Below are 26408 nucleotides of genomic sequence, written 5' to 3'. Positions count from 1 at the left end.
GAATTGTATTACATCATGACTGAACATTTTAGACCTAAATAATACAGCTCAATCAAAAGATTACTTCATGTAGACACAGCCATAGTTTTGCTATCAGTAGAATATTGGGAAGAGTGCCCACAATATGGTTTTATTACTATCTGAAAGATTCACCTGTTGATGTTGAGGCTTTTCTACTTGTCTTCAACCTACTTTTAATTTTTAAAAAAGATTTATTTATTTTAGAGAGAGAGAGAGCACACAAGCTGGGGGAGGGGTAGAGGGAGAGAGAGTCTCCAGTAGACTCCCAGCTGAGTATGGAGCCCAACTCAAAGTTCAATCTCAAGACCCTGAGATCATGACCTGAGCCAAAATCAAGAGCCAGACACTTAAGTGACCAAGCCACCCAGGTGTCCCTAACTTTCTTTTAACAAAAATATGAGAACAAATCTATACCTTTATTAATTTACTTTTTAGTAAGTTTAAATCCTTGAGAGGTACAACATACACAGATTCTGTGGCCAGTGACTTTGGCAGGAAGGTTGTTTTGGAATTTGGCACGAACCATGACACTCATTCCATGAGCACAAGTTACTTTTCCCCAGATTACTCTGGTTTTGTTTATTTTGCCACCAGGAGTCACTGTGCTGTTCTTTGCTTTGCACACATAAGCACATCTCTTGCCTAGATAGAATTTGGTTCCATCGAGTATAATCACCTTCAATTTTAAGACGAGTTGTGTGCTCCCTCTCGTTCCAGAGACCCCACTTATAGCCAACAAAAATGTCCTTGGACCGGACTTCCAGACATATTTGTTTTTTTAGGAGTCCTGTTCCCTGCAAGCCTCCACAGGTTGCAAGATGGGGGAAAGAGAAAGGCCAACCTAGTTTTAATTTTTATTTAAGTACTCTTTTAAGTACTCCAGATGTAGATGTTTTAGAATCAACAAATTATGTTGCTTTCTGACCCAAGTTTAGAATCTGTTTATTTCTGTATCTTGGTCTGTACTAGCCAGTATCACCCTGACTTTGTATGCGTTATGTATAAGTTTGAGTCGCATTGTTTTTGTGTCAGTGTGAGGTCTGCAATTATCCCTGGTATATCCTTTAGGATTATTACAAGCTTCTCTGATGTATCCTCCCCCATCTTGAAATTCTACTAAGGAACCAAGAGTTTATAAAGCAAAAAATAGATATTCACATGTGAAAAAACAAAATCCCAACTCTGACACAACCAGTAAGATCACCAGTGTATATTAGTATAGACTTAAAATGCAGGGTGACCATGGATTCAGGGGAAGAATTTTAGAATTATACTTTGAAAAGGAAGTTGAACCATGCTAAGTCACAAGGATGTTACTTTTAAGTATAGATTTGGGGAAGAACGGAAAGCATTTATCCTACCAAAACAACTTGAAGGTAAAAGAGAATGCCTTGATAATATACTGCCAATATGACTCCAACCCATGGATGACCTTCTCCAACACTTTATAATCTCACACCTGTTGAGACCTTAATGAGATTATGATTGAGTCCCAGATCTTTGCTCTAAAGTCTTCTGTGGAAATCACACCAACTCAGAATGAAGTAAAAAAAGCTCTTAAATTGTTAGGATATGTTACTGATGCTTTTTGACCTTTTTCTGTGTGGCTGCTTCTCCCAGTGAAAATTTCCTTCAGTATCAGTGACAAGGAAAGACCCCTTGATCCAGTGAGGACTCAACCCTTATGTGACATCAGTTTTCTTTAAGTAGGTTCCAGCTCCACACAGAGCTGAGTAAAGTTACCAGGGTATAGGTTGTTCCTCCTAAAATCACTTATTTCCATGCTCTCCATTATCGTGAAGGATTTTCTTTTCCTTGCCAGGGATTTCTATGTGTAGATAAGTATAGGAAGCTGAAGGGAGTCCACTGGCCATGCCTGTCTATGAGGGGACTCAGAGTCAAGGCTGGGTATAACTTCTTAGGAATTTGCTCTGGGATTGATTTAGGAAATTTAGAGGGAAAAAGAACAGCAACAGACACTTCAAGATTTAGGAATATTGCTGTTTCTCGTGGGAACTGTTTACCTTCTGATAGAGAGTGCTTAGAAAATGGGAACTAGAAGGAAATTTGGAAAGGATGGATGTGCTAAATGTATACCTTTCCTTTATATAGTATCACCACTGCAGGAACAATGATTATAAATGACCGAGAATATGGCAGTGCCTTGGGAGGAGATAAGTCCAACAGAAGTATTAACTTATTAAAGCTGGAAAAGATACAATGTGCTATGTCAATACTTGGATTAAAATAACTCATCTAAACAAAAGTCAGGAGTTTTCTAAGAATTATATCTTTCTCTATAATCTTCAACTTAGCAAAACCTAGAATAACCTTTTACTGGATATTTCTCCAGAGTCATGAAAATACTCTAAGGCGATTTGAGTAGAAGCAAACCTTAGTGCCTGTTATGGGTTGAATTGTGCCCCTCCTCCCCCAATGCACATGTGACCTTATTTGGAGATGGGGTCTTGACAGGGGTTAATAAAGTTAAGATGAGGTCATTAGGGTGGGCCCTAATCCAATAAGGCTGGTGTCCTTAAAAGAGGGTAATGTGCCCGTAGAGATACCCATTAGTGATGCGAAGAGACACTGGAAGAAGATGGCCTTGTGTACATTGAGGAGAGAGGCCTGAAACATCCTTCTCTCCTTACCCGCAGAAGGAACCCACCCTGCCAAGACCTTGATTTTGAACTTCCAGTCTCCAAACTGTGAGAAAATAAATTTATGTTGATTAGGCTACCCAGGCTGGGATACTTTGTTATAGTGCCCTAGCAAACTGACACCTCCCCCAACAATCCCAGCAAGGACCAAAGCAATTGGTCCTGATCAGAGTCTAAGGCTTCGTCCATCTTTTCCTTATCAGGGTCATTGATGTCAGACTGGGAGGCCAGAAAGAAGATGAAATGTGAGGCACCAATATGTCAAACCAACTAATGAGAAGGTGGAACAGAAACACAGAGCCACTGGAGTTTGCTTACGCTCATGATTTATTAATATTCAGATTGAAAAAGGAGCCTTAGAGCCGCAAGTTACGCTAATTGGCACATTTGCTTTATTTATTTATTTGTTTATTTATTTATTTTCAAAACAAACTGGGTTTTTGATTTTTTTCCTTTTTGTTCATTCCATCACATTTAAAGGAGGAAAAGAAAAATGGTTTTGAATTCACTCGATATTTTGGACTCCTCAGATGAACGGAACATTGCACACACACTTGGAACAGAGAGAGATAGAGAGAGGAAAGTGGACTCCCACAGGGCCACACGCACCAGATCAAAAAACTTGGATACAGTGCAAGAATTTCCCAAAATGATTGGATCATCATTACCAAAAACTCGCCATAACAACACCAAGAAACAAAAAATGTTTAAGCCACACTGTTTGACTTGGGATCTTTCCTGCTTTTTTTTTTTTTTTTTTTAAATGTTTGCCACACAGAGAGAAAGAGGGCTAGTGGGTAGGAGAGGACAGACTCACGGATGTGAGCAGGACAGGAAGGGAAACTTCAGAGTGGAGTTGAGAAGAGGGTGGGGAGAGACAGGGCTCAGGAGAGGGGAGGGTGGGGACGTGGAAAGCCATTTCTTAAAGTTCAGGCATGTTCTTGGTCCGCCTCACGTTCTTCTCCTTTACCCTCATCCTGCCGGGCACTTTCCTTAGGTTTGGTTTCATCTACAGCTTCTGAGGAAGAAAACAAGGTGGGGAGGGGGAAGAGGGGGTTAGTATTTTGTCTCATCTGTTCATATGATAATGCAATGCATTTCTCCTTTTCATACCATTTCATAAGAGATTTAAGTTAAAAGAGATTCTGCTACCCCAGTAATATAATGTCCAAGTCCAGAAGATGGTACCTCCAGGAGGCTATTCAGTGACTAGTGTGGATGAGCTCAGGAACAAAGTTATGTATTGGGGGAAGGAGCCACTGAACAGAAATTCCCTTGTCTTTAATCTCTCAGCCTTGCAATCAAGATATCCATATGTAGGCTCTTCAAATAAGGAATCGACAACAATCTTGTATCTATTCTCCATCAATGTCAGGCTAATTGTGACAGAGTTTTTCTTATTTGTGGTGTTATAAAGGATGGGAAGTAAAATACTTGAATTTCCAGATCCCCCTGAAGCTAGGGTGTCCATGTAACACAGTGATGGCCAATTATATAGAGACAGAATTCCTTAGGGAGGATCCCAGAGGATGTGGTTACCCTTTATTTTCTGCTCTTCCTGATAACACAAATATCGAGCAGCACCAGGTAGTGTGGCAGCTATCTCATAATCATGAAGACAAAAACTATACACTAAGGATGATGGGGCAGAAAGATGGGAGAAGAAACTGTCACTGAGTGACCTATCACTCCTACACATCTTTTCCTCAGACTTATTATTATTATTATTATTATTATTATGAGAAAAATAGCTAACCTCTAAACTAAACCATCGTAGTTTCTAGTTTCTTGCAGTAAAGAACAGTCCATCTGAATATACTTATCCATAGGGCAAGGTGCTTGCTTTGCTTAGCAAGGAAGCCTACGTCTTTTTGAAGGATAATTTTCCCTCAGGAAATAAGCAAATTTTGGGGGCGCCTGGGTGGCTCAGTGGGTTAAGCCTCTGCGTTCAACTCAGGTCATGATCTCAGGGTCCTGGGATCGAGCCCTGTATCGGGCTTTCTGCTCAGCTGCGATCCTGCTTCCGCCTCTCTCTCTGCCTGCCTCTCCACCTTCTTGTGATCTCTGTCTGTCAAATAAATAAATAAAATCTTAAAAAAAAAAAAAAGAACCAAATTTTCTAACTCTTCTGCCTGGTTTCCTGATAAAGTCAGTCAACTGATTTCATATTACAGTCACTTTACTAATACGCCAGCTAGTAGGAAGAGAATTCCTTTGCTTCATCATCACCTGTGTTAGCAACCTAAATTCCCTGTGTTGGGTGTCCTTCAGACTACCCCCAGGCTCAATAATTTGATAGAAGGACTCACAAGATTCAGTATATAGTCCTATTCATGGTTATAACTTACTACAGTAAAGGATATAAAACAAAATCAGCAAAGGGAAAAGTTGCACGGGGTGAAGTTTTGAGAAAACTATGCACAAGCTTCCAAGAGTCCTTTCCCTATGGAGTAATCCAGGATGTGCTTAATTCCTCCAGCAATGAACTGTGACATGTATGAAATGTCATCCACTAGGGAAGCTCTCCTGAGCTTTATACTGAGTTCTTATAGGAGGCTGGTCATGTGGGTACCCTCTACCTAGCATGTACCAAATCCAGACTCCCAGAAGGAAAACAAATGTCCAGCATAAACTGCACTGTTTGCAAAAAGAGTTAGGCACAGTAAAGACTCTTAGGGAATGGTGAGAACTCTCTCAAAATCTGAGTTGCTAGATGCCGGCCAAGGATCAACTTCACAAGCAGCCTTACTAAAAACTGAGAAACGTTGAGATTAGAGAAATCGGAGCCTTATAGGAGACCATTAGAAGAGTTCATATAAATGTAACGTCTCTTTCCAATCATTCAGCTATATATTTATATTTAGATAAAGCTCAACGTCCACATCCAAATAAGACAGCCACTGGAAATACGTTTTTGGAACTCATTCTTTGCAACAAGCATCTAACAATATTCTTTTAAATCCTTCAGTAGCAGAAAATGTTTCCCTCCTTGAAAATAGATTTGATTTTTAGAATCAAATGAGGCTGGTCTGTTAAATAAGGTAGCAGCTATGATGGATTATTTTAATGTTACATTTAATGTTATTTTAATGACTAATTTTTTAAAAGATTTATTTATTTATTTGAGAGAGAAAAAATGCAATTGAGGGTTAGGGGCAGAGGGAGAGGGAGACAAGCAGACTCCCCACTGAGTGGGGAGCCCAACGTGGGGCTCAATCCCAGGACTCTAAAATCATGACCTGAGTCGAAATCAAGAGAATGACGCTTAACTGACTGAGTCACTCAGGCGCCCCTATAATGACTCATTTTTTAACCAAAGTTTTTAAGTCTGATTTATTTTGGGGATTTGTCATTGACCATAAGTTATTTCCAAAATGTAATTATTACAGTTTTAAGTCTACCTACTGTTACTCATAAAGATATTTTAAGGCTATAAGCTTCTAAGTTGAACATTATCGGCATACCAATCATATTTTCCAGGAAAATTTTTGTATGAAGACTAACTCAGTTCTGATCTTCGTAATACTCTATGTACCAGCATTGTTTCCCATGGATTACAGAACTTCGGTGCACTAATGAATCAGCTGATTTTCTGCTGGAAGAAAGTTTTCAGGTTTATTTCAATGAGGTTCATTTATAGCAATTTGGAATTCTTTTAGAGAATTTACTTTGTTCCCCAGCGCTGCCCAAAGCTTTGGATACCACAGGTATGCCCAAAGTGGTTCATTATCCTTACCACCCAGAGAACAATGTTTTTAATGCCCTCTTCCAACCTCAGAAGACACAGAATATTGATTTAAAGTGGCTAGAAGCATATAGAAGGTTCAGTTGTATGAAGAAGACAAGACTTTAAGCCTTTCTTTCTAAAATAAAAACTTGGAGCTATGAGGTCATTTTGAGTGAGATTAAAAAACTTGAGAGGAAAGGTAGAAGCAGGAGAGGGAAGGTGAGAAGTACCATTTGTAGAATAAGGAAACAACATTCCAAAAGGGAAAACAAAAGAACAAAGATTCAAGGAATCCTGAGAAGCAGCCACACACTTTCTGTCCTCTGTTGGGAGTGGAATCAGGTTAAATCCTCCTCAATTCCCATACTTTCTCCTGTCACCCTTTGCCCTGGCCTGGGAGAGAGGGTAAAAGTGGCATCCATCTGTTTATGGTGACAGCAAGGGCTGTTGTCCACCTGCTACTAAAAGAGCTTCAATATCTACATGTTCTTTCTTCCCAAATCTTCAAAGTATTTGAAATATAATTATTTATTCATTTACTTGTTCAGTAAGTTGTTTTTGAACACCTGCAATGTGTCATACATTCTTTTAGATGTTGAGAAGAAGAGGTGAATAAAACAGCAAATACTCTTGCTCTCACTTAAACCTTTCAACAATACACCTTTAACAGACAATAAAATCCATAATCATAGAGCTGGCAGGGAGAAGGGCCTCCAAGAACATCTAGTCCCTACACACAACTCTTCAAAGCTAACAACAATATCATTTTGCTCAACTTTGAACTCCCCTGTGTCTAGCACAGAACCTAGTGCAGAAAGGGCTCTCAGTAAACATTTTTTGAATGACAGAATGAGTGAACATCCTCATTTTATAGGTGAGGAAACAGAAGTCCAGGTATTTCCCTAGGACCATAATTCTATGTTTTTCTCATAGCCTACCCAGGACTAAAGCCTAGAAGTTCTACTAATCTTGGTGTCCCCATTATGTCAGGTGGCCAAACTTGACAGAGGAGGTCAAGATCAAATCAGTTTTATCAATTCAGCATTAGAAACGAGTAACTAGGGTCCACAGGCTTTTAGTGACCTATGAAATTTCTGAGATTAAAAATGAATTATTGGCTCCAAAATTTAAAATAAAAACCATAAAACTAAAACTGATGAAGTTTAATTATTTGACTGCAAAAGAGAACATGTCAGTCAGTTAGCTGGAACTCAATTTAACTGAATACGTACAATCATATATACATTATATTTTATATGAGATGAGAGGGTTTTTTAAATTTTTATTTACTTGATATTACTGAATAATGAAAAAAGGGGTCATCTTTGTGTTAGAAGGGATGACTGACTGGTAGAAATAAAATGTGTCAAGTCAGTGGATTCAGAGAAACGTATATAGGCCAGAAGGAAATTATGAGGAGAAAAATAGGGAGGAAGGAAACAATCTAAACTAAGAATCTTCTACAACCACAAAAGTAAGGCAAGCTAAGAACTCCTAATAATATTTTTTAGGACCCACACAAAAACAGAAACAAACAAACCCAAATAAACCTATACCCAAATAAAGGAAATGGTAATCAGATGTGGAGAACAGGCCTGCTCTAGCTAGATTCACTTTATGGGAGACTGTGTATGAGACTGTGTATGATTTTATTAACTTTGGACAAAAGGGAAGGTATTGGAAACAGAATCTGAGCCATGCATAAATGGGTCCATTTGAGCCTGAATGCCAGGAGAACTTCTGGATATTGTGAACTTGTTCCTTCTCCTTCCGATACCAACTCTAAACAAGTCACTGTAGTTAATAAATCATGTTGACCATATACTTGTATATCTACAGTTTCTTACATGTTCTATTCAACAGTCTCAATGCCTGGAAAGAAATGCAAATTATGACTTTGCTGACCCATTGTATCAAGTGTTTAGCTGTAGCTAACATAGTTGAGCTCTTACTCTATACTCACTCAAAGCAGTTCTGTAGGTAGTTGTGTCATGTCATTGAATCACTGTAGCTCTTTAATCATCCCATTTTACAGCTGGGGAAGCTGAGGTACTGGGAAATGAAGCATCTTACCTAAGGGTGGACTTTTTGTCAATGGCAAATAGTAAATTTCAAACTAGGACAGAGACATCTAGGCAGCTTCTATTTTAGATTGCCTCCACCACCCTTATCTTTGCCCAAAAGGATGGGTGGGCTCAGAGTGGAAACTAGAGTGGGGGGTCCACGGGTACCTACGCCTGCAGCCTACAAAGTCCAAAAACTGGCCTTAATAAAAGCAGCTCAGAATGCAGGGAAGAATCTTGATTAGTCTTGAACAATATGAAATCTGGTCTTGGCACTCTCTGGCACTAATTACATAATTGTAAATGCTAGAGATGAGTTAATACGTAATCTTCAGTATTTTGTGCAAAAACTTTGATCACCATGGTGAATGTCAGAGACAGATGAATGGCTGAGGCCAGCTGGTCACTCCAATTATCATGATCCAATTAGGGTAAATAATCACATTTCCCATCTAGAGGGTCAACCTCCCTCTGAGACAGTTACTGCTTGAGAAGAGGCTGTGGAAACAAACGATTGTAGCCGGTGACACAGAACAACCAAGTGGAAGTAAATGGGCCTGGGGCTAGCAAACAAGGAAAGCTTGGAGTTGTTCACATGATTGTTGAAATCCAGAGAGTTAGAGGATCGAAGATGGTTTCTCTCTTTTGGGTTGGCTCTGAAGAGCATTTTTGCTCATATGAGACAGGAAACCTAATACTATGGTTAAGACATTACAGGAAAAACAAGATTAAAGGAATTACAGGTCATTCACAGGAATCACAGGCGTTTCAGGTGACCAGTAACTTATTCTCATTAACAGCCATGACTATTTTCTACCTAACGATGGCTTCTTCCCCCAAATCAGTCTTCACCGAGGGAAATCAACCCCATAAATTCAGTTTTATAATAAGGCAGAATGCATCCCCCCCAAAACAAACAAAAAAAAAACCCAAACCAAAAACTGATGATGCATTTTAGCAGTCTGGTCTAAAGGGGGAAAAAGTTGTTTTAAAAAAAAATGAAATCGGAAAATTTTTTATAATTATTGATATTAAATATATTAACTATTTAAATTATCAAAAATTACATGTAGTCAATTTGAACAGATGACATTCGCATCTGATAAAGAACTGTAACCTTCTCTGGCATTGCCATTTTAGCCTTGACAAAACCATTACTCTTTATTTTTTTAAAGATTTTATTTATTTATTTGACAGAGAGATCACAAGTAGTCAGAGCAGCAGGCAGAGAGAGGGGGGGAAGCAAGTTCCCTGCTGAGCAGAGAGCCCAATGCAGGGCCCGATCCCAGGACCCTGAGATCATGACCTGAGTTGAAGGCAGAGGCTTAACCGACTGAGCCACCCAGGCGCCCCCAAACCGTTACTTTTCATACCCAAAGACTTCTTAGAAATGATATGTTCATTAGGGAGCTCCATAAATGTTACCATGTCTGTGTTAAGAGGGAAAATTACATCACGGACAGTAGAGTCATATATTCTTAATGTTCTAGAGTTGGAGACACTAAAAAAGGGCAGAAAAAAATGTTTTCATTCATTCATTTATTTGGTGAAAGGTCCCGAGCCTCACTATGTGTCACACACCATTCCACGCATTGCAAATACAGCAGTGGCGCTACAGCAATGAAAACACCAAGTAAGAATCTCTACCTTCCTGAGATTCATATGCTAGTAATCACTAGCATATTTCCATGACAGTAATTACTCTCATGTGTATCGTTTGTTGCAGAAGGAGTGGTAAAGGAGAAAGTTGTAACTGGACAAGAAGAACTCAGCCCAAAGGGGCATCATTTCTCTTAGATTTGCGAAGTTGAGTATCTTTAATAAGTCACCTAAGTTTCAAAATATGGAAAACCCTGACAGTTTTCACATTCTTGATCCTTAACCACCATTCCTGGGAAAGATCAAGACCACATTAAAACAGCAAGAAAGAGGGAAGTCATTTCTGTATGCACTTGAAACAGTGTGGTGGTGGCCTTAAAAGAGTAAGGGACATCATCACGTGGATGATGTCACAGTAGTCCTTGAAAGACACATGCCAAACTGGTTTTCTGATCTTTATCAAAATCCAGTCTAGAAGACACTCTTGACTTTAGCAGCCCATTCATTCCTCCAAAGGGTGAGAGTAGCACGTCTGCATTCTGCTGGTGAGCAAACAGCAGGAGCATATGCAGCAGCCTCTGCTCATGTGCTCAGTCCGGCGGCCGGCTGCAGGCTGCAGAGTTGCTAGAGGGATGGCAGTGTTCCCAGCTGCCATCGCCTACCCTCAGCTCTAATGGCCCTGTTTACTGGCTCGGCTCCAGGCCCCTCCACAGCCCTACATTACTGAAATTAGGTTGAGTGGATTTCTGAGTAAAACATTATCTCTTGGGACCTGCCCAGCTCTCCCCAGCCTTGTCAACATTGATTAAATAGAAGCTGCTATCATCCTGGGGCCATGCCCACAATTACTCTACCAATCACACTGGGCTGCTGTGTTTGCTTTCCCTTTTTATTTTCACTTTTCTTGAATATTAAACATTATCACCTCGAAGGCTCAAAGGAAAGTAATTAAAAAAAACATTCTATAGCTAACTCGCATACATCCCTTTGTCGCTCACATGGTCTTGCTAAGAGTAAGAGCTACGGACCAGATGTCAATCTGGAGCCTGGAATCGTGGCTTTGGATGGTCACTGGCATCCACATTTTGAACAACTTTTTTAAAACTATATTTTACAGTTTAAATTCCTTTCAAAGCATGGAGCTAGTATACACTATTGTCAGCAGAATGGTGCAAATATTACCTATGCCCCCACCTCTTGTTTTTTCACACTTTATGAAAAAAAGGATAGTTCTATTGCTTATAACACTATTCACTTGAGAGTTTCAAAGAATAACAAACAAAAATTTAACCAAGGAGAAAACTCAAAGGCAGCATGGTGGTGGGGTCCCAGTGATACCTGACACATACATACACATGTTTACGTGTCTCAAAAGTTTAGGCTTAGGACGAAGCTGATTTGTATTCCAACCTTGACTTTGCACCAAAAAGCCATAGGATCTCAGAGAAGTTACTTTTTCTCTCTTTGCCTCAGTTCCCTAATCTATAAAAAATACAAATAATATTGGCTCCCCCACCTTATTGCAGGTTGTTTAGAAGTTGAAAGAAAGCATTTGAGAAGGCTTTATAAAATTTAAAGGGTAGAATGCAGTATGTTGAGACTTTAATCCAAGCTGTGAGATTCGGGTGAAAAACACCCATCAAGTTTAACATTCTCATGCCAGGAGAAGGGGAAAATTTCCCAAAAGGATAAAAAACTTCTTTCCCAGAAAAAAGATGAAGAAAATTCTCCCCTAGAATGTTCCTGTAGTCTATAACTCTGATCAGAAAATAAGGATACAAGTGACTGATTATTTAAATAGCTCTTTAGTTATAGAGGTTGGGAAAGAATCTAAGACATTTAACATTTGGAGCAAAAGTTATTTTTTTAGCCTGCCTTCCTTTCCTTTTCCTTCCTTCCTTCCTTCCTTCCTTCCTTCCTTCCATCCATCCTTCCTTCCTTCTCTCCTTCCCTTCCATCCTTCTTTCCTGAAAGAAAAATGACCCAGAAACTTTTTTGAAAAAATTTAAAACAAAAGTCAAAGAACATACAAGTTGACTGGCCTTGAAAACTTTTTAAACATTTTCTCTATAAAATGTCTGCCAGACAATCAAAATGAGTGCTCTATCTTCTTCCCCCATTAGGAACACACAGAAAGATTTTTTTTTTTAATTGTAATTTATGTGGCTCGCATAGTTGCCCTGAATCATTTCTGGGACAAGATGGAATAAATATATAAAATTAAACAGTGTTAACATTGTTTCTTACTGTTTTCACAATGAATGAGTCAACTTCTAAAGGTTAAAAATGAAAACAAAAATTGAGGGGATTTTCACTCTAGCATAACCATCAGGTAGATTCACCCTTTCATTCTTCCCCTTGGCTAAACTATGTGCTGAGCTGGCAGTTGAATCTGGAGATCCAGTGAGACACTCTTTTCTGTTAGACCATTAGTCTGAGGGAGGAGTAGAAGATGGGGAGTCAGCACAAACAATGATGGCTCCTATGACACTGAGAAATTTGGAGAAGGGCCATGTTAGGGATGGAAAAGTGGATGTTGTGCTATTGAGTGTTCCTAAGAGTGATGATCAGAAACAGGTTAGCCTAGAAACTGAGTTTGTTTTCTCTCTTCTGTAAAATTGTATATTTTTTAAGTAGTTCAAAATTCCATCTGAGAAGAGTTCAACTCTGTACTGCCCCTTTTCACTTCACAGTATCCCGGGTGAGGAGCATCCTAGCTGGGAGAAAGGCTTAGTTGTGTGTCTCTAGCCTTTACAAATTCAATTGTCTTAGAAGCCAGGCAGATAACATTAATGTGAAAAATCTGGCCACTGGTAAAACCAGTGGTGGTCAAAAGGCATACAAAATTTTTAAGACACTCTCACTGGAAAAATAAAAGGAGGCAGGGTATCTAGAGTAAGACTTTTTAATTGTACTAAGAAGACATATTTGTGGACTCTGATTTCAAAATGAAAGAGGTTCCCTTTAATCAGAATAAAAGTTGTATTTGTCTTCAAGAACCAACTTTAAATCAGAAGTACTGAAGAATAATGCCTCTTCCATTTTGCTAATCTTAAATTACAGTTTTCGACTTACAGTGGGGTCGTGTCCCCAGAACCCCATTGTAATTTGAGAGTATCATAAATCAGGCGTGCCTGGGTGGCTCAGTCAGTTAGGCAGCCAGCTCTTGATTTTGGCTCAGGTCATGATCTCAGGGTCCTGGGGATCAAGCCCTAAGAGGGTTCCAAGCTCAGTGGAGGGAGTGTCTCCCTCTCCCTCTGCCCCTCCTTCTGCTCCTGTAGGTACTCTCTCTCTCTCTAAAATAAATAAATTTTAAAAAAGAAAGTATCATAAGTAAAAAATGTATTTAAATACACCTAACCTGGGGCACCTGGATGGCTCAGTGGGTTAAAGCCTCTGTCTTCCGCTCAGGGTCCTGGGATCAAGCCCCGCATCAGGCTCTCTGCTCAGCAGGGAGCCTGCTTTCCTTCCTCTCTCTCTGCCTGCCTCTCTGCCTGCTTGTGATCTCTGTCTGTCAAATAAATAAATAAAAATAAAATCTTTAAATACACCTAACCTATTGAACATCCTTAATTATCCTTGCCTATCTAAAAAAGGCTCAGAACATTTACACTAGCCTACAGTTGGGCAAAATCATCTCACAAAAAGCCTACTTTATAATAAAGTGTTGGATATCTCATGTAATTTACTGAATGCAGTACTGAAAGTGAAAAACAGAACGGCTGTGTGGTCCGGAGTGGTGGGAAGTGTATCTGTTGTTAATCCTTGCGATCTCCTGGCTGGCTGGAGCTTTAGATCGCTGCTACCGCCCAGGATCACGAGAGAGGATCGTACCACATACTGCTTGCCTGAGGAAAGATCAAACTTCAAAGTATGGTTTCTACTGAATGTGTATCACTTTCACACCATTATAAAGTAAGAAATTGTAAGCCAAATCATCGTAAGTTGGGGACCATCTGTATTCATATTTCAAGATTTTTTTTAGTGAATGAAGTAAAAAATAAGCCATGCTATATCAGATTTTATAAATGGCCTACCAAAGCAAAAAGAGGTAGCAAAAAATTAATTCACAGTGTTATCTCTCCCTTTGCTTGCCATTCAAGTTTTTGCTACATCTCTACACCCTTACTTAGGCCTTCCAGATGTCCTACGCTCCTTGTCACAGACGCTGTTGGTACCCTCTCAGATCCCCTTTGCCATCTCCCAGCTGCTGCGGGTGTTGGCTGCCAATGGCCCACTCTTCTTCCTTGAGTAGGGGTATGAAGTGCCTGAAAGATGATGCCCTGTTTGCTCCCCATGACTCTGTGCCCTTGTTTTTGGGCAAAACAGTTTGGCTGTGGTAGTTAGTACTTCCGAGCTCTCTGTGAGATCAGGTTGAGACTTGACTTTTCATGAACCCACATCTTTGACGGTCTTCTTCCCTTGGTCTCTCCTCTTTCTCACTCCCTTCCAGATTTCCACTAACAAAGTATTCACACAACAGTCGCATCTCAGGTTCAGATTTTACATAATGGGACTAAAGTTACTCCTTTAGCTAAAAAGTAAGGACTGGAGTTGGGAGGCAGGCCAATTACCTCAGTCAGTGTGCACAGCTAAGTCCTCAAGATTTGAATCAAAGTTTGCTGCTTAATTTTCCCTCAGGACACAGCTCAAATGTTGTTTCTCCACCTCCAAAACAATCCTAGGCATAATTAGTCAGTTCCTTCTCTTTATTTATATGGAAATCATATTGCTTGCATTATATATCAGTTTGTGGTATCCTTTAAGTCTTCTTGACTGTGAACTAACTTTTCAAAGGAAAAGGATGTATTTGCTAGAATTTAAACTTCACAAAGGCAGAATTTTTTTTTTTAAGTTGGTCTACCTTTTATTAAAACCACGTTCTGACAATTATAAACAAAGTAAATAATAAAGGACTTCCCTTCATCAGAGAAGACCACTCCCACCAACCCACACCACTCTTGGTTTTGTTAGGTTTCAGCATCCAGGCTAACTTTTCAAGAAAGTCATCCATGATCCTGTAGACCAGTTCCTCTGTTATGATCCTCAGGTAGAGATTTTTTTAAAATTTATTTTATTCACTAATAAGTCCTACATGCCTAGAAAAGTACCTGGCACATATATACGTTTTAGTTAATCAATTCTTTTACATTAACCCCAACTTTTAGTATCATACTTATCACAAGATACACATTTAATAATTACAGGGTAAAGAAAATATGGAAAAAGGGAAAATCCTAAGAATGCTTTGTGACATGTAGATAAAACCTGTCTTGCCTCAAGCAGAAAACTCTGGACCTGTAATGTTTGAATTGCAGGGGCCTGTCTGAATTTCAAAACACTGGATTATGAAAAAGAACCTCAACATTATCCTGGCTCAGAGCCAAGGAAAGCATTATCCCATCCTCCTCCTCCTCCTTTTTTTTTTTTGTTAGCTTGAATTTTATGTTTATCTTCTAATTTTATAACAAATTACTCATGTTAAAAAAAAACAAATGTAAAAAAACAGATATATACTAAAAGCATAACTATTTTTAGATGATGGCGTAGAGTAGTGAATAAGAAATCTGGTTCTAGAGTCAGATATTTGCATTTAAATTCTCTGACACTTACCCTGACTTTAAGTGAGTTACTTCACTTCCTCTAGCCTCATTTTCCTTATCTGTAATTGGTGCTAGTATTGTTATCCACCTTACAGGGTTGTTATATAAGATTTAAGTGTGTTAATTATTTAAGGTATTTAACAATGAATGTCATATTTCAGTAAGTGCCCAATAAGTGTTGACTATTATTACTAGTGACTGAACAGGAACTAACATTGGCTTAAGGTTTACTATGTGTTAAGCAGTATATTAAGGGGTTTTTACAGAGAGGTATTCAATATGCATCTTCCCTGGCTTTTCTATTTTCTCATCAGTGGAAATAATAGTAATACTTCTCTCATAGATTTGTGATGAGCATTAAATGAGAGCAAACGAGACTGCCACTACCTTGCTTACCTACATGCCTAAGAAATGAAAGCTACCGTCTCTCTCTCTTCACTGATTCATACTTACCTGATCTTAGTACACAGATCCAATTTTTTTTTTTCCAAATAACCCAAGAAAGGAAAGGAAAATTCTGGGACTTATAAAGTTTCTTGCTGGTAGAGTGGGAAAAAAAATAATTCTTTGAAAAAAGGCTTTGAAGTCAAGGGCCAAAGTCCCTAAATGATTACAACAGCAAAGATGACAACTGACCAAACTTGAAGGCCATGATTCTATGAAGAATGATGAAGGAATCAAGGCTGCTAGATAGTAATGTTTCAAAAGGCAGAAACTTCTCTGCTATTGCCTCTGCTTAAAAACAGAACAATCTCCTCATTTCATACCCAAGAATAGCAGCTAATTGATTTCAAAAGGAAATAACCTTATCTTTGGCTTTAGCTCATTTGATTCCATAAATTTTGTAGCAAAAGGTTACTACATTGAACAAGAACTAAATCATCTCCATCCCCCAATGTGTAGTAAATCTTGCCTCCAGTAGGCAACTTACAGAGGGGATGGCAACTCTCCCGGCACAAGACATCATACCCAATTTTCAGAAAAATTTCCTCATTTGGTAATAATCACCAAATCCAAGACTTGAAAGAAGCCTAAAATTTCTTGTCCTTTAACCTTAAGGATACAATTAGATATAGTGAGATTTTTCAATTTCATTATGAGAAAGATCTTTTCATTTCCTGGAAGGCTTGTAGTCATCTGGGGACAGGGCCTATGTTGGGGGATAAGTCGGGGGCTGTGTAGAAACTGTTCTGATAGGTTTTTCTTCTTACCTATGTACAACATTCTCTCATTTCTGGACCTTCTAAAGCAAGGAATTATAGCAGACTTCAAAGGATAGAGTAAAGATGGAGTGGAAGGGCTGTTCTCTTTTAAAAATTCTAGGCAAGGAAATACCGTACTTTACGGAATCTTGTTAAAATATGGTTAACCTAGCATTCCCCCACCGAAGTTTATCTATAATTTCTCCTGCTGCATTCTGGAGAAAGTTAATAAGTTAAAAAAAAAAATCAGACCCTCAGGAATTTGATATTAATTATTTAGATCTCTACTTAAGAGATGGGAAAAATTAAACCGGCTTATCATTTGTTGGTCATTTTTCATTGAGTCTACTTCTCAGCTTTTCTTTCTCACAGCTTTTCATTTTCATTTAAACAGGCTGCTTAGACATCGTACCAGCCTTTTCAAGTTTGTTTTTCCTTAGGCATTTCTCTTATAGTCACCATAGATCTCATCTAGTGATCAGTTACGCAAGTGGAGTCATTTGTGTCTGTCAAACCTTAAGAAATGTAATGAACACTCTTCTGGGCTATACCGGTTTTCATTTAAAAATTCAGCTAATCAGGGGTGCTTGGCTTACTCAGTCAGAAGAGCATGCAACTCTTGATCTCAGGATCATGAGTTTGAGCCCCATGTTGGCTGTAGAGATTGCTTAAATAAATAAAATTTTTTAAAAATAAAAATTCAACTAATCATTTGTAATGTTTTAACACAGACTGAGGTAATATGCCTATTACAAAGATTACATTTTCAACATTTGACTTTAAAAACAAAAACGGATCCTAGGTTGTCAAATCCCAAGATCTAATATTTGATTAAATGATTTGATTATCTGACTCCAGGGTTAAAATACAGAAACCGAAACTAGACATAATTGTAGCTCTGTTGGAGTCACTCCAACAATGACTATAGCTGCCTAAAATTTTTCCTACTTGTGAATATCTATTGCTTAGGTGACAGTTAGATTTTTAAACAAAAGCACTACTTTTATGAGTCATATTCAACTTGTGCCTTGCTGTGACTCGCTATGATGTGTTTGGGTGGTACTTGAGATTAGCTAAACCCATTATTTAACTTTGTTGCTTAATTTTCCCTTATGGCTGTAACTATACTTTAGAACTTTATAAAATTAAAGGCATGGCAGTTGCTAATTTTATCAATGCAAGTGGATAAACCACATAATTCAGGACAAAAATACAAAATCTATATATATATTGTCATAGAGTTAGCTTGTAACTGTTCATAAAATTACAGCATAGTGGAAGGTGAAGGAGGTCTCAGAGGTTATCTGATCTCAGTCCCTCATTAGCTCTGACAAAAACTGACCATGGAGAGAGTCTCTGTGACTTGCCCAAAGTCACACAGCTAATTAGAATTCAGACCCTGCCATAATACCATAGTACCTCTCGCAGCCTTTGGGGATGAGTGGATTCAGCTGCTTAATTTTAACCTGCATCTCTCCTCAGTGGTCCTAAATGCACTCCATAAATCCATTTCTCCACCCCCTCCCAAATCTGCTTTTACCCCCTTCCCCCTTTCTCTCTCACCTCCCTTCACCACTCTCTACCTCCATTCCTTTTCTCTTTTGTGAAAGGAAAGGCAACTCAATATAATTGCTTTAAAGGTTACCAGAAGTACTTTTAGATACTCTGGATGTTTTCAGAACCAGGACTAAGGATTACTGTTGTATCGAACTTCAATAAATTGTGTACCAATTTGTGAGGGGCGAAGCAGATACTCTATGCAGAGAAGAAAAACATGGGGACCTCTAACATTAGTAATATGGGCTGAAAAGTTATCATCAACTATGGTAGGTTTCATAAACTAAATGACTAAAGAGTTAAAAGAAAGTAAAATCTAGAATTGCTAAAATTACTACAAATGCTGTCATATCTAAGAACCTGTAAAAGACCATTACTATGTCCTGAATAGGAAAAGAAAATCCATGTCATCCCCTCACCCACCACCCCCTTCACTTCCCAATGGAAGCAGTGTTAAAAAACCAACTGAGAGGGTTTAACTCAATTTTGAAATTAACTTTTAAAATATTATTGTAACAAGAAAGCCCAATAAAAGGTGTTTGTGTTATATACTTGCATGTGGGTAAATAAATGCAATCCCCATTCCTTACTGGGATGATTTGTTTTGCGGTCATTGTGTGTGTTGGCTTCCTAGGGCCTGTCAAATTATGGCACTGCCTTTGAGTGAAAAATTGCTTTAAAAATCAATAGCACACACTGGAACACAACCAGAACTACATCGAAAAAGTAATATTTGTATGTGTACTGATTTTTCTCTCTTTAGTCAAAGAGCTGAAAGTTCTTTACTTAGTGGCAAAGAATGTAATAGTTTTGTCTATTTGAGGACATTGGGACAAGAAGCAGTTAAAGAATAAAGATTCACAGGGAGCCTGCAGTTTGCCTGGGATAAATATATAATCATGTGTCCTGCCGTCATATAATTCTCCCATTTGAAAACTCATCCCACCAAAGGCTTTCTCTCTTTTCTCCACCCAGTGTTTTTCTCTAAGAAAGCCATTTTCCAAGGCACATCTTATGTCTAAAATCTACCTTCTACTCTCTTCCTTCTTCCAAAACCCTATTTATTTGAAGGTAATCAGACTACATACATACAGAAAACGTAGAGTAGAAAGGGGCTTTGGAGACCCTCCAGCAATGCCTCACCTTAAATACAAGAATCCCCTAAAACACTCCTAGCAGATGGATAGCCTCTGCTTCAACAGGCCATTCCAATTTTAACAGTAACTTATTCCTGATATCCAGCTAAAATCTACCTCCCTTAAGCCTTCATGGAGCTTTCTATTCTAGAGTAACATGGAACAAAAAATATATATATGTAAATATATATATGCACATTTATATATATATATATATATATATATGTACAAGACATTCCAAAAACAAAAAGATAACAGCCTCCTTGTTCAAGAAGTTTACCAACCTGTTCTTTTCCTCCTTGATCAAACTGTATGAAAAACCAAGTTTTAGTTATGCTATCATTTCTCATATCATCTTTTATTTCTCTATAAGCTGACTTTATCATTTTTCTGACAGTACTCTCCTCAAGTTCACTAAAAAAATATTCTAAGTCATAAGGTCTTTTGTCATTTACCATTGCTCTAGAGCTTTTTTTGACAACTACTTCTTTTGACAGTGTTGACCTTTGAGATTCATGCTCCAGAATACAGTGACAGTTAAGGAATTCCCCCAACCTTTTGTTTTCTGAAGCCTCCCCACCCTTTTGTGATCCAGAAAATGGCCCACTGCAAAACACCCTTCTCCCCATGATATGCTGTACACACTTTCTCATGATTCCCAGAAGATTCATGGGTGACTCCCTTGTTTACCTGTAATAAGGCCATAGTTCTTCCCCACCCTCTTTGCCTGCACCTGGTAACAAAGCTAGACACAGACCCTCCAACTGCCCCTTTTTTGTCTGTTGAGTAGCTGAGATTAGAAATGTTTGTCTCTTTGAAACAAGCTACACACAGAGATAATCAAATCCTGTTCAGCTAACCGACTATACTTTCACTGACTGCACAACAACCCACGTTGTAAATCACCCCACCTTAACTTGACTAGACTACTCCTCCCTATAAGTCTAAGGGAAAACTATTCTCCACCAAGCCACTATGATCTTGGGAGTTAGAGTATGGACTGCAACAGCTTAAATACACTAATCTCTTTAATTGTTGGTGCACTTTTGTTTCTTCAAACATTCATTTTTTCTTAACGTTAGGGAACACTGTGTTCTAGATTTACTTCTGCTGTTTCCTAGGTTTTCTCTTGCTATGATGGGTCTAGTTTTTATTCCCTGTCCCCTAATATGACTGCAATTCAAGAACCAATTCTACATTTTTCTGTAGGCTCTGCAACAGAAAACATTCTAATGACTTCAACCCTAACCTCATAACCAGGTAAATGCCCAATTTATAACATAACCATCATATTACTAATCTTTGAATTAGATATCATTGAGAACATATAACACAGAATTTTAATAACACGTGACCTCATATACATTAAATTCCAATTTCTGCTGCCAAATATTTCTCTATGTCCTTGGATCTACTCCTGGTTCCAAACCTATATCTCACTCTATATTGGACACCACACAATCACTGTTGCTACAAATATAACCAGTTTGGCCTTATCATTCCTTAAAATCATCTCTTTATTTGGACCTATTTATATCTGTTGATTCTTCTTTCTCCCAACATTTCTCTCTACTTGAGACTGTGAAATGGAAAGAAAAAGTAAGACCAAAAACTGTATTTATACTTTTTTGGGAAAAATGTGCCAAACTCAAAGGGAATAGAGACCTAGTCATGTTACTACTGCTGGGACATGGAGCCAGTAGTAAGGAATGGAAGGGAGTACATGTGGGTAAGAATAACACAGTATCTGAAGTATACAGATAAAAGCAATAGTCAAATAGGAGGTCAACAAGTGTTGGAGGCCAGTATCGATAGACCATGAACATGTGGGGAAGTCAACTAGCCAGCAATGGGCCCCTCTGATCATGGATCCAAGAACAAGTTTCCCATTTCTAAGAGGATAGATGAGAATACGGCAGAGCCTTAGTCTCAAAGCAACCAGAATACAAATGAGATGAATAAGATAGGGACTTAGGTAAAGCAAACCAAGCAGAAGTCTAGTTAGTGGAACTGTTCCTAAGTAGGAGACCAATTATTGGTGTTTGGGCAAACTTGACTTGATACTAAGCTAATTAGGTATATGCTCTTTAAATTTACCGAGTCAAATGAGAATGACATCAATTCCAGAACCAGGCATAGAACTCAACCTGAAAGACAGATGATGTAAGTGACGTCATTAGTGAGGCCCTGGAAGGGTAGATCGCAGTGTACCAGGCTGGCATTTCAGGGGGCAGTGGAGATATTAAAGTCTGAACCAATGCAGTCATCTTTCAAGTGTCTTTCTGTTTCCAAGGTGGCCCTCTTGAAAGTATCTTCCCTACCACTGATAGTGGTAGCTAAAATCATTACTTAAAGCCAGCAAATGATAATGTGAAAGGGAGAAGAGATGGTTCCTGCCCCAACAAACTATCTGACATCATGGAGTCTGAAACAGGGGACATGTCTTTCCTCCTGTTTTAAATAAGAATGTACTAAATCAAAAATTTTTTTGGTCATAGTCTCACTATAATTTTGTTTAAACATGTTCAATGTTTGCACTCTGTCTGACCCATGTCCTTGCCATCACTGCTGCTTCTGGTTACAAAATTTTCAAAGAGTAGTACGGAGGCTTTTTAAAAAAATATTTTGTTTAAATTCAATTTAGTTAACATAGAGTGTATTATTAGTTTCAGGTGTAGAATTTAGTGATTCATCAGTTACATATAACACCCAGTGCTCATTTCAACAAATGCCCTCCTTAATGTCTATCACCCAGTTACCCCATCCCCCCAATTTGTTTCCTATAGTTAAAAGTCTCTTATGGTTTGTCTCCCTCTCTGTTTTTATCTTATTTTATTTTTCCATTCCTTCTCCTAAGTTCATCTGTTTTGTTTCTTAAATTCCACATATGAGTGAAATCATACGGTATTTGTCTTTCTCTGGCTGACTTATTTCACTTAGCATAATACCCTTTAGTTCCATCTAGGTCATTGCGAATGATTTCCCTCTTTTTGATGGCTGAGTAATATCTCCTTATATATATCACATCTTTATCCATTCATCTTTATCCATTCATCTTATCCATTATATCACATCTCTGTCCATTCATCCATGGACATCTGGGCTCTTTCCATAGTCCGGCTGTTATAGACATTGCTGCTATTAACATTGGGAGGGGGCGTGCCCCTCCAAATCACTATTTTTGTATCTTTTGGATAAATACTTAGTAGTACAATTGCTGGGTTGTAGGATAGCTCTATTTTCAACTTTTTGAGGAAACGCTATACTGTTTTCCACAGTGGCTACACAAGCTTACATTCCCAGCAACAGTGTAGGTGGGTTCCCCTTTCTCTGCATCCTCGCCAACATCTGTTGTTTCCTGAGTTGTATATTTTCACCATTCTGACTGGTGTGAGGTGGTACTCATCATGGTTTTGATTTGTATTTCCCTGATGCTGAGTGACGTTGAACATTTTTTCATGCGGGTAGAGAGGGATTAAACTCATCCAGGGGCCAGGGTCATCTTGTCTCATGTTGAGACCAAAAGCAAGAAAATACTAGGGATAGGAAAGATAAATTAGGAGTTAGTTTTGTTTTCTAAGTTAGATTATTATGAGATCTTAGAAGGAGAATTGGTAAACTCAGGGAGATGTAGTAATAAATTTGGGGATAAAAATAGCACTGAAAATAAAAGATGTGGGAGAAAATGAGAAAAAGATTTTTGACTGAAGTAATTAAACTATAAATTATAATATGGAAAGAAATCCTATGGATTATGAGTACTGTCCAGCCAAGGACTACCAAGAACACCTATAGTTAAATTAAGTTGGATTTATTGACATGTTGCTCCAAGGGAGAACAAAGACAGTGGGAAGCCATGAGACATCACAGTAGGACAGGGCTAGAAGGGATTTATCTGGACTCGTGCTAGGGGGTTTGGAGCTGGATTCAAGGAAGCAGAGCTTTGGTCTGAATTGGACCCCATGAAACAGGGGTCATTTTATGATTGGGCATCTGGACAGATGTTTCCCCATCTTCTAGAAGGAAGGAAGGAATGAGGTGGGTATCAGCCCTCCCATTAGCCAGCTAGGGAAATATTTGGCCATTTTATGGTTTAGACAACACCCCTAATTAGTATGCGTTCAGACATGATTATTGTGGTCTTGTTTTTGTCTTGAGCCATCACACAAACTCTGATATTGGCATTCTGTAAAATTGGTTATTCAACAGGAGAATACCAAAGTCTGTCTGTGAGTGCCAGGCCAGCTCCTAGTTATCAGGAGTGGCTTTCCTCATTCTCAGAAGAAATAGGGAAGATCAAACTTGACTCTTCCAGGTCTGATGTGTCGCTGTTAAAGCCCTTCCTTGTATGTGCCTCTTTCCCACTCCAGAGTTTTCCATCTGGTAATACCCAGGGATGTATGATTCCCCCGAGCATCAGAGAAAGAGAAATTACATTGATTGTCCAGAGACGGTGAAAGGTTCTACCTCAATTCAGCGCTATCAGCTGAAGACTACCCTGAAATGCTTTTATGGGCTCTTAAAGATGCTCATGGCTCCCAATGGACTAGTGGCACTGTTTTCTAATTTAAAATATTTTGATTAAATAAAATCCTTTGTGAAAAAGAAAGAGAAGTCAGATCAGGGTCTGCCACCTCAGTTGTTTTTGCACTTCACTGATAGGACAAGACAGCTAGTTTGGCTTTTCTACCCTCTCTCTCTTCCCCTCCTTCCTTTAATGGCCTGTCAAAAGGAACTTCCATCCTGTGTTAGCATTAATGCCTGCTGTAAATAAAAAGGAAATGGGAGGAAAGAGGAGGAGGGAAGATAGGGGTGTGTAAGATAGAAGCTAGATTTGCAGCTCAATTGCAAGGCATCTTTCCGTGTCTAGACACCAGCTGCCTGGTAACCATGGAAACCCACTAACTTTGGCTGATGGGCTGAGGAGTAACGACTCTCAGGAGATCCGGTGGGAACATGGTGGTGGGGGTGGAGGAAGGAAGGTGGGAGTAACGGCAAAGAGCATTAGAGTAGTATCAGAGAAAGCGAGAGCAAACAAAACTCTCTCTGTGAAAGGGTGGCATTAACCTTGTTACTGGTTTTCTCATGCACATCACACACATGCTGACAAGGCACAAATCTGCCATACCCAGCAGGTGTCAGGACACAGGTTGTTAAAGATGAAAAGCTGAGCTGGAATGATTATATTCCCATCAGCCTCCTGCCAGTGCCGAAGTATTTCCTCAGTAAACTAAAGCTTTCCACAGTACACAGACACGATCAACAATTGTCTGTGGAAGTCTCAGGAGTAGGGAATTCCAATCCCCAGGACGGGCTGCCACTTTCACGAGCCCTCGGCAATGAAGATTAATCACAGCCCTTTATACCTGAAGTGTCCTCCCTGCCCGCTGCTCCCGTTTCCCCGCCCCTGTTATGTGCAAGGTTTGGGCTGCTGTTCAAATAAAGGGTGGTGGCAGGAATCTTGAGGGAGTGAGTAAGAAATGAGGAGTTACCAATCTTGAACAAAATCATCAATCATACTAATATATTTTGTTCTTTATTCATAAACAGATTCCTATCATCAGAGGTTTCCAATCCATAGATTTTAAAGCTTTCCAGTTGCGTGCTATTATCCTGGTTCCTTCCACCACCCATTCCTTCTGTATTGGGATTTTCAGGAAGCACTACCCACACCCTCTCGTCACCTCATTTTGTCCCCAGCCCCACCCTCTACCCACATATCTCCATTCCACTTCACCACAGACAAACAGACCCCCAGGGACCTCCGGGTTCTTTGCTCCTGTAGAACAGTCCTTTCTCACCAAAGCTCATCACAGCAAAAGAGACTCGATTTTCTTGTCTCCTGGTGTTTTGCCTTTACTCAGGCAACCTTGCCTACCTAAGAGACTAATAGAAGACCTGAGGATTTTATTAGAGGTATCTGGGACACAAAACTGCTTTCCAGTTGTGTGAAGCTTATAGATGGTGTGAGAGTTAATCCTTGCCACTGTGACTAATCAAAACCAACAGAGATGCCTGGGGGGGGGAATATATATATATATATATATATATATATATATATATATATAGTCTGCAGATCTGTATGCAGTGGTTTCTTCCTAAAATGCTCCTGAGTGGGGGGAAAAAAAAAAAAGCCCCAATCATTACCATATCGAGCTATAATCAACATTAGGCAAATTCAACATCCTTGAAAAAGGGCTACTAAGGGGTAAATGCTGACCTAACTGTAATTTATGATAAATAGAACATTTCAATCCACTAGGGACTCTTTATTAGACATAAAAGCTTCCATGACTTTGATTGGATGATTTCACATGAGAGAAAGGCAGCTCACTCCCAAGCAAAGGTGTGTTTTTGTCAGCTATTTCCAGTCAGGGCAGAATTCCCAGTGGTTCTGAATTGCTAAAATGATTCTCTGCTTTTAGAGATGTGTTTCTGCATGGGGAGATGAAACCGATTTCGGCCCTCTGACCTGTGCTCCCTGTAGGGAATGACTGTGAAGCAGTGAGACTAGGACACGGGGCTGGTCCCCTGGTGCCACTGACATGGGCCAGGTTTAGTCACTGTCCAGCTGCCACCATCTCTGGTCAACAGGAGGGACGGCATCATGTGTGAGAACTGAGCCAGCAAGGAAGTCACAGGGCCAAAGGGAGATGGGGGAACATCCATCCAGGCGGCAGAGGAGAAGTTTCTTTAGTGGCAATGAGGAGTGAACCAGCTGAATGTGAGAATGATTTAGGGTCACCATTGACCATCGGGATGACTCAGCTACTTTGTTTGACTAAGTAGGTATCCTCTCCCTCACCCGATGAATCGCGCACGCCTATTGAGCACTGGATA

At 39.2% G+C, this 26408-nt stretch overlaps 1 protein-coding gene across 1 annotated transcript in view; it reads right to left on the bottom strand.

Annotated features, from left to right (window-relative positions):
* Window positions 1-2989: 2989 nt before the first annotated feature.
* GAP43 (growth associated protein 43) overlaps window positions 2990-26408 on the bottom strand; it is a 97094-nt gene continuing 73675 nt past the window's right edge. The window contains exon 3 of the mRNA XM_032852272.1: window positions 2990-3699. Within this exon, the coding sequence (XP_032708163.1) occupies window positions 3611-3699 (89 nt within the window). The 3' untranslated portion in view covers window positions 2990-3610. The remainder of the gene's footprint in view (window positions 3700-26408) is intronic.

The sequence above is a fragment of the Lontra canadensis genome, unplaced genomic scaffold (genome assembly GCF_010015895.1).
Source record: "Lontra canadensis isolate GAN:19392208 unplaced genomic scaffold, GSC_riverotter_1.0 scaffold6, whole genome shotgun sequence".
NCBI classification, from domain to species: domain Eukaryota; kingdom Metazoa; phylum Chordata; class Mammalia; order Carnivora; family Mustelidae; genus Lontra; species Lontra canadensis.
This window is presented reverse-complemented; position numbering and strand designations above follow the sequence as displayed.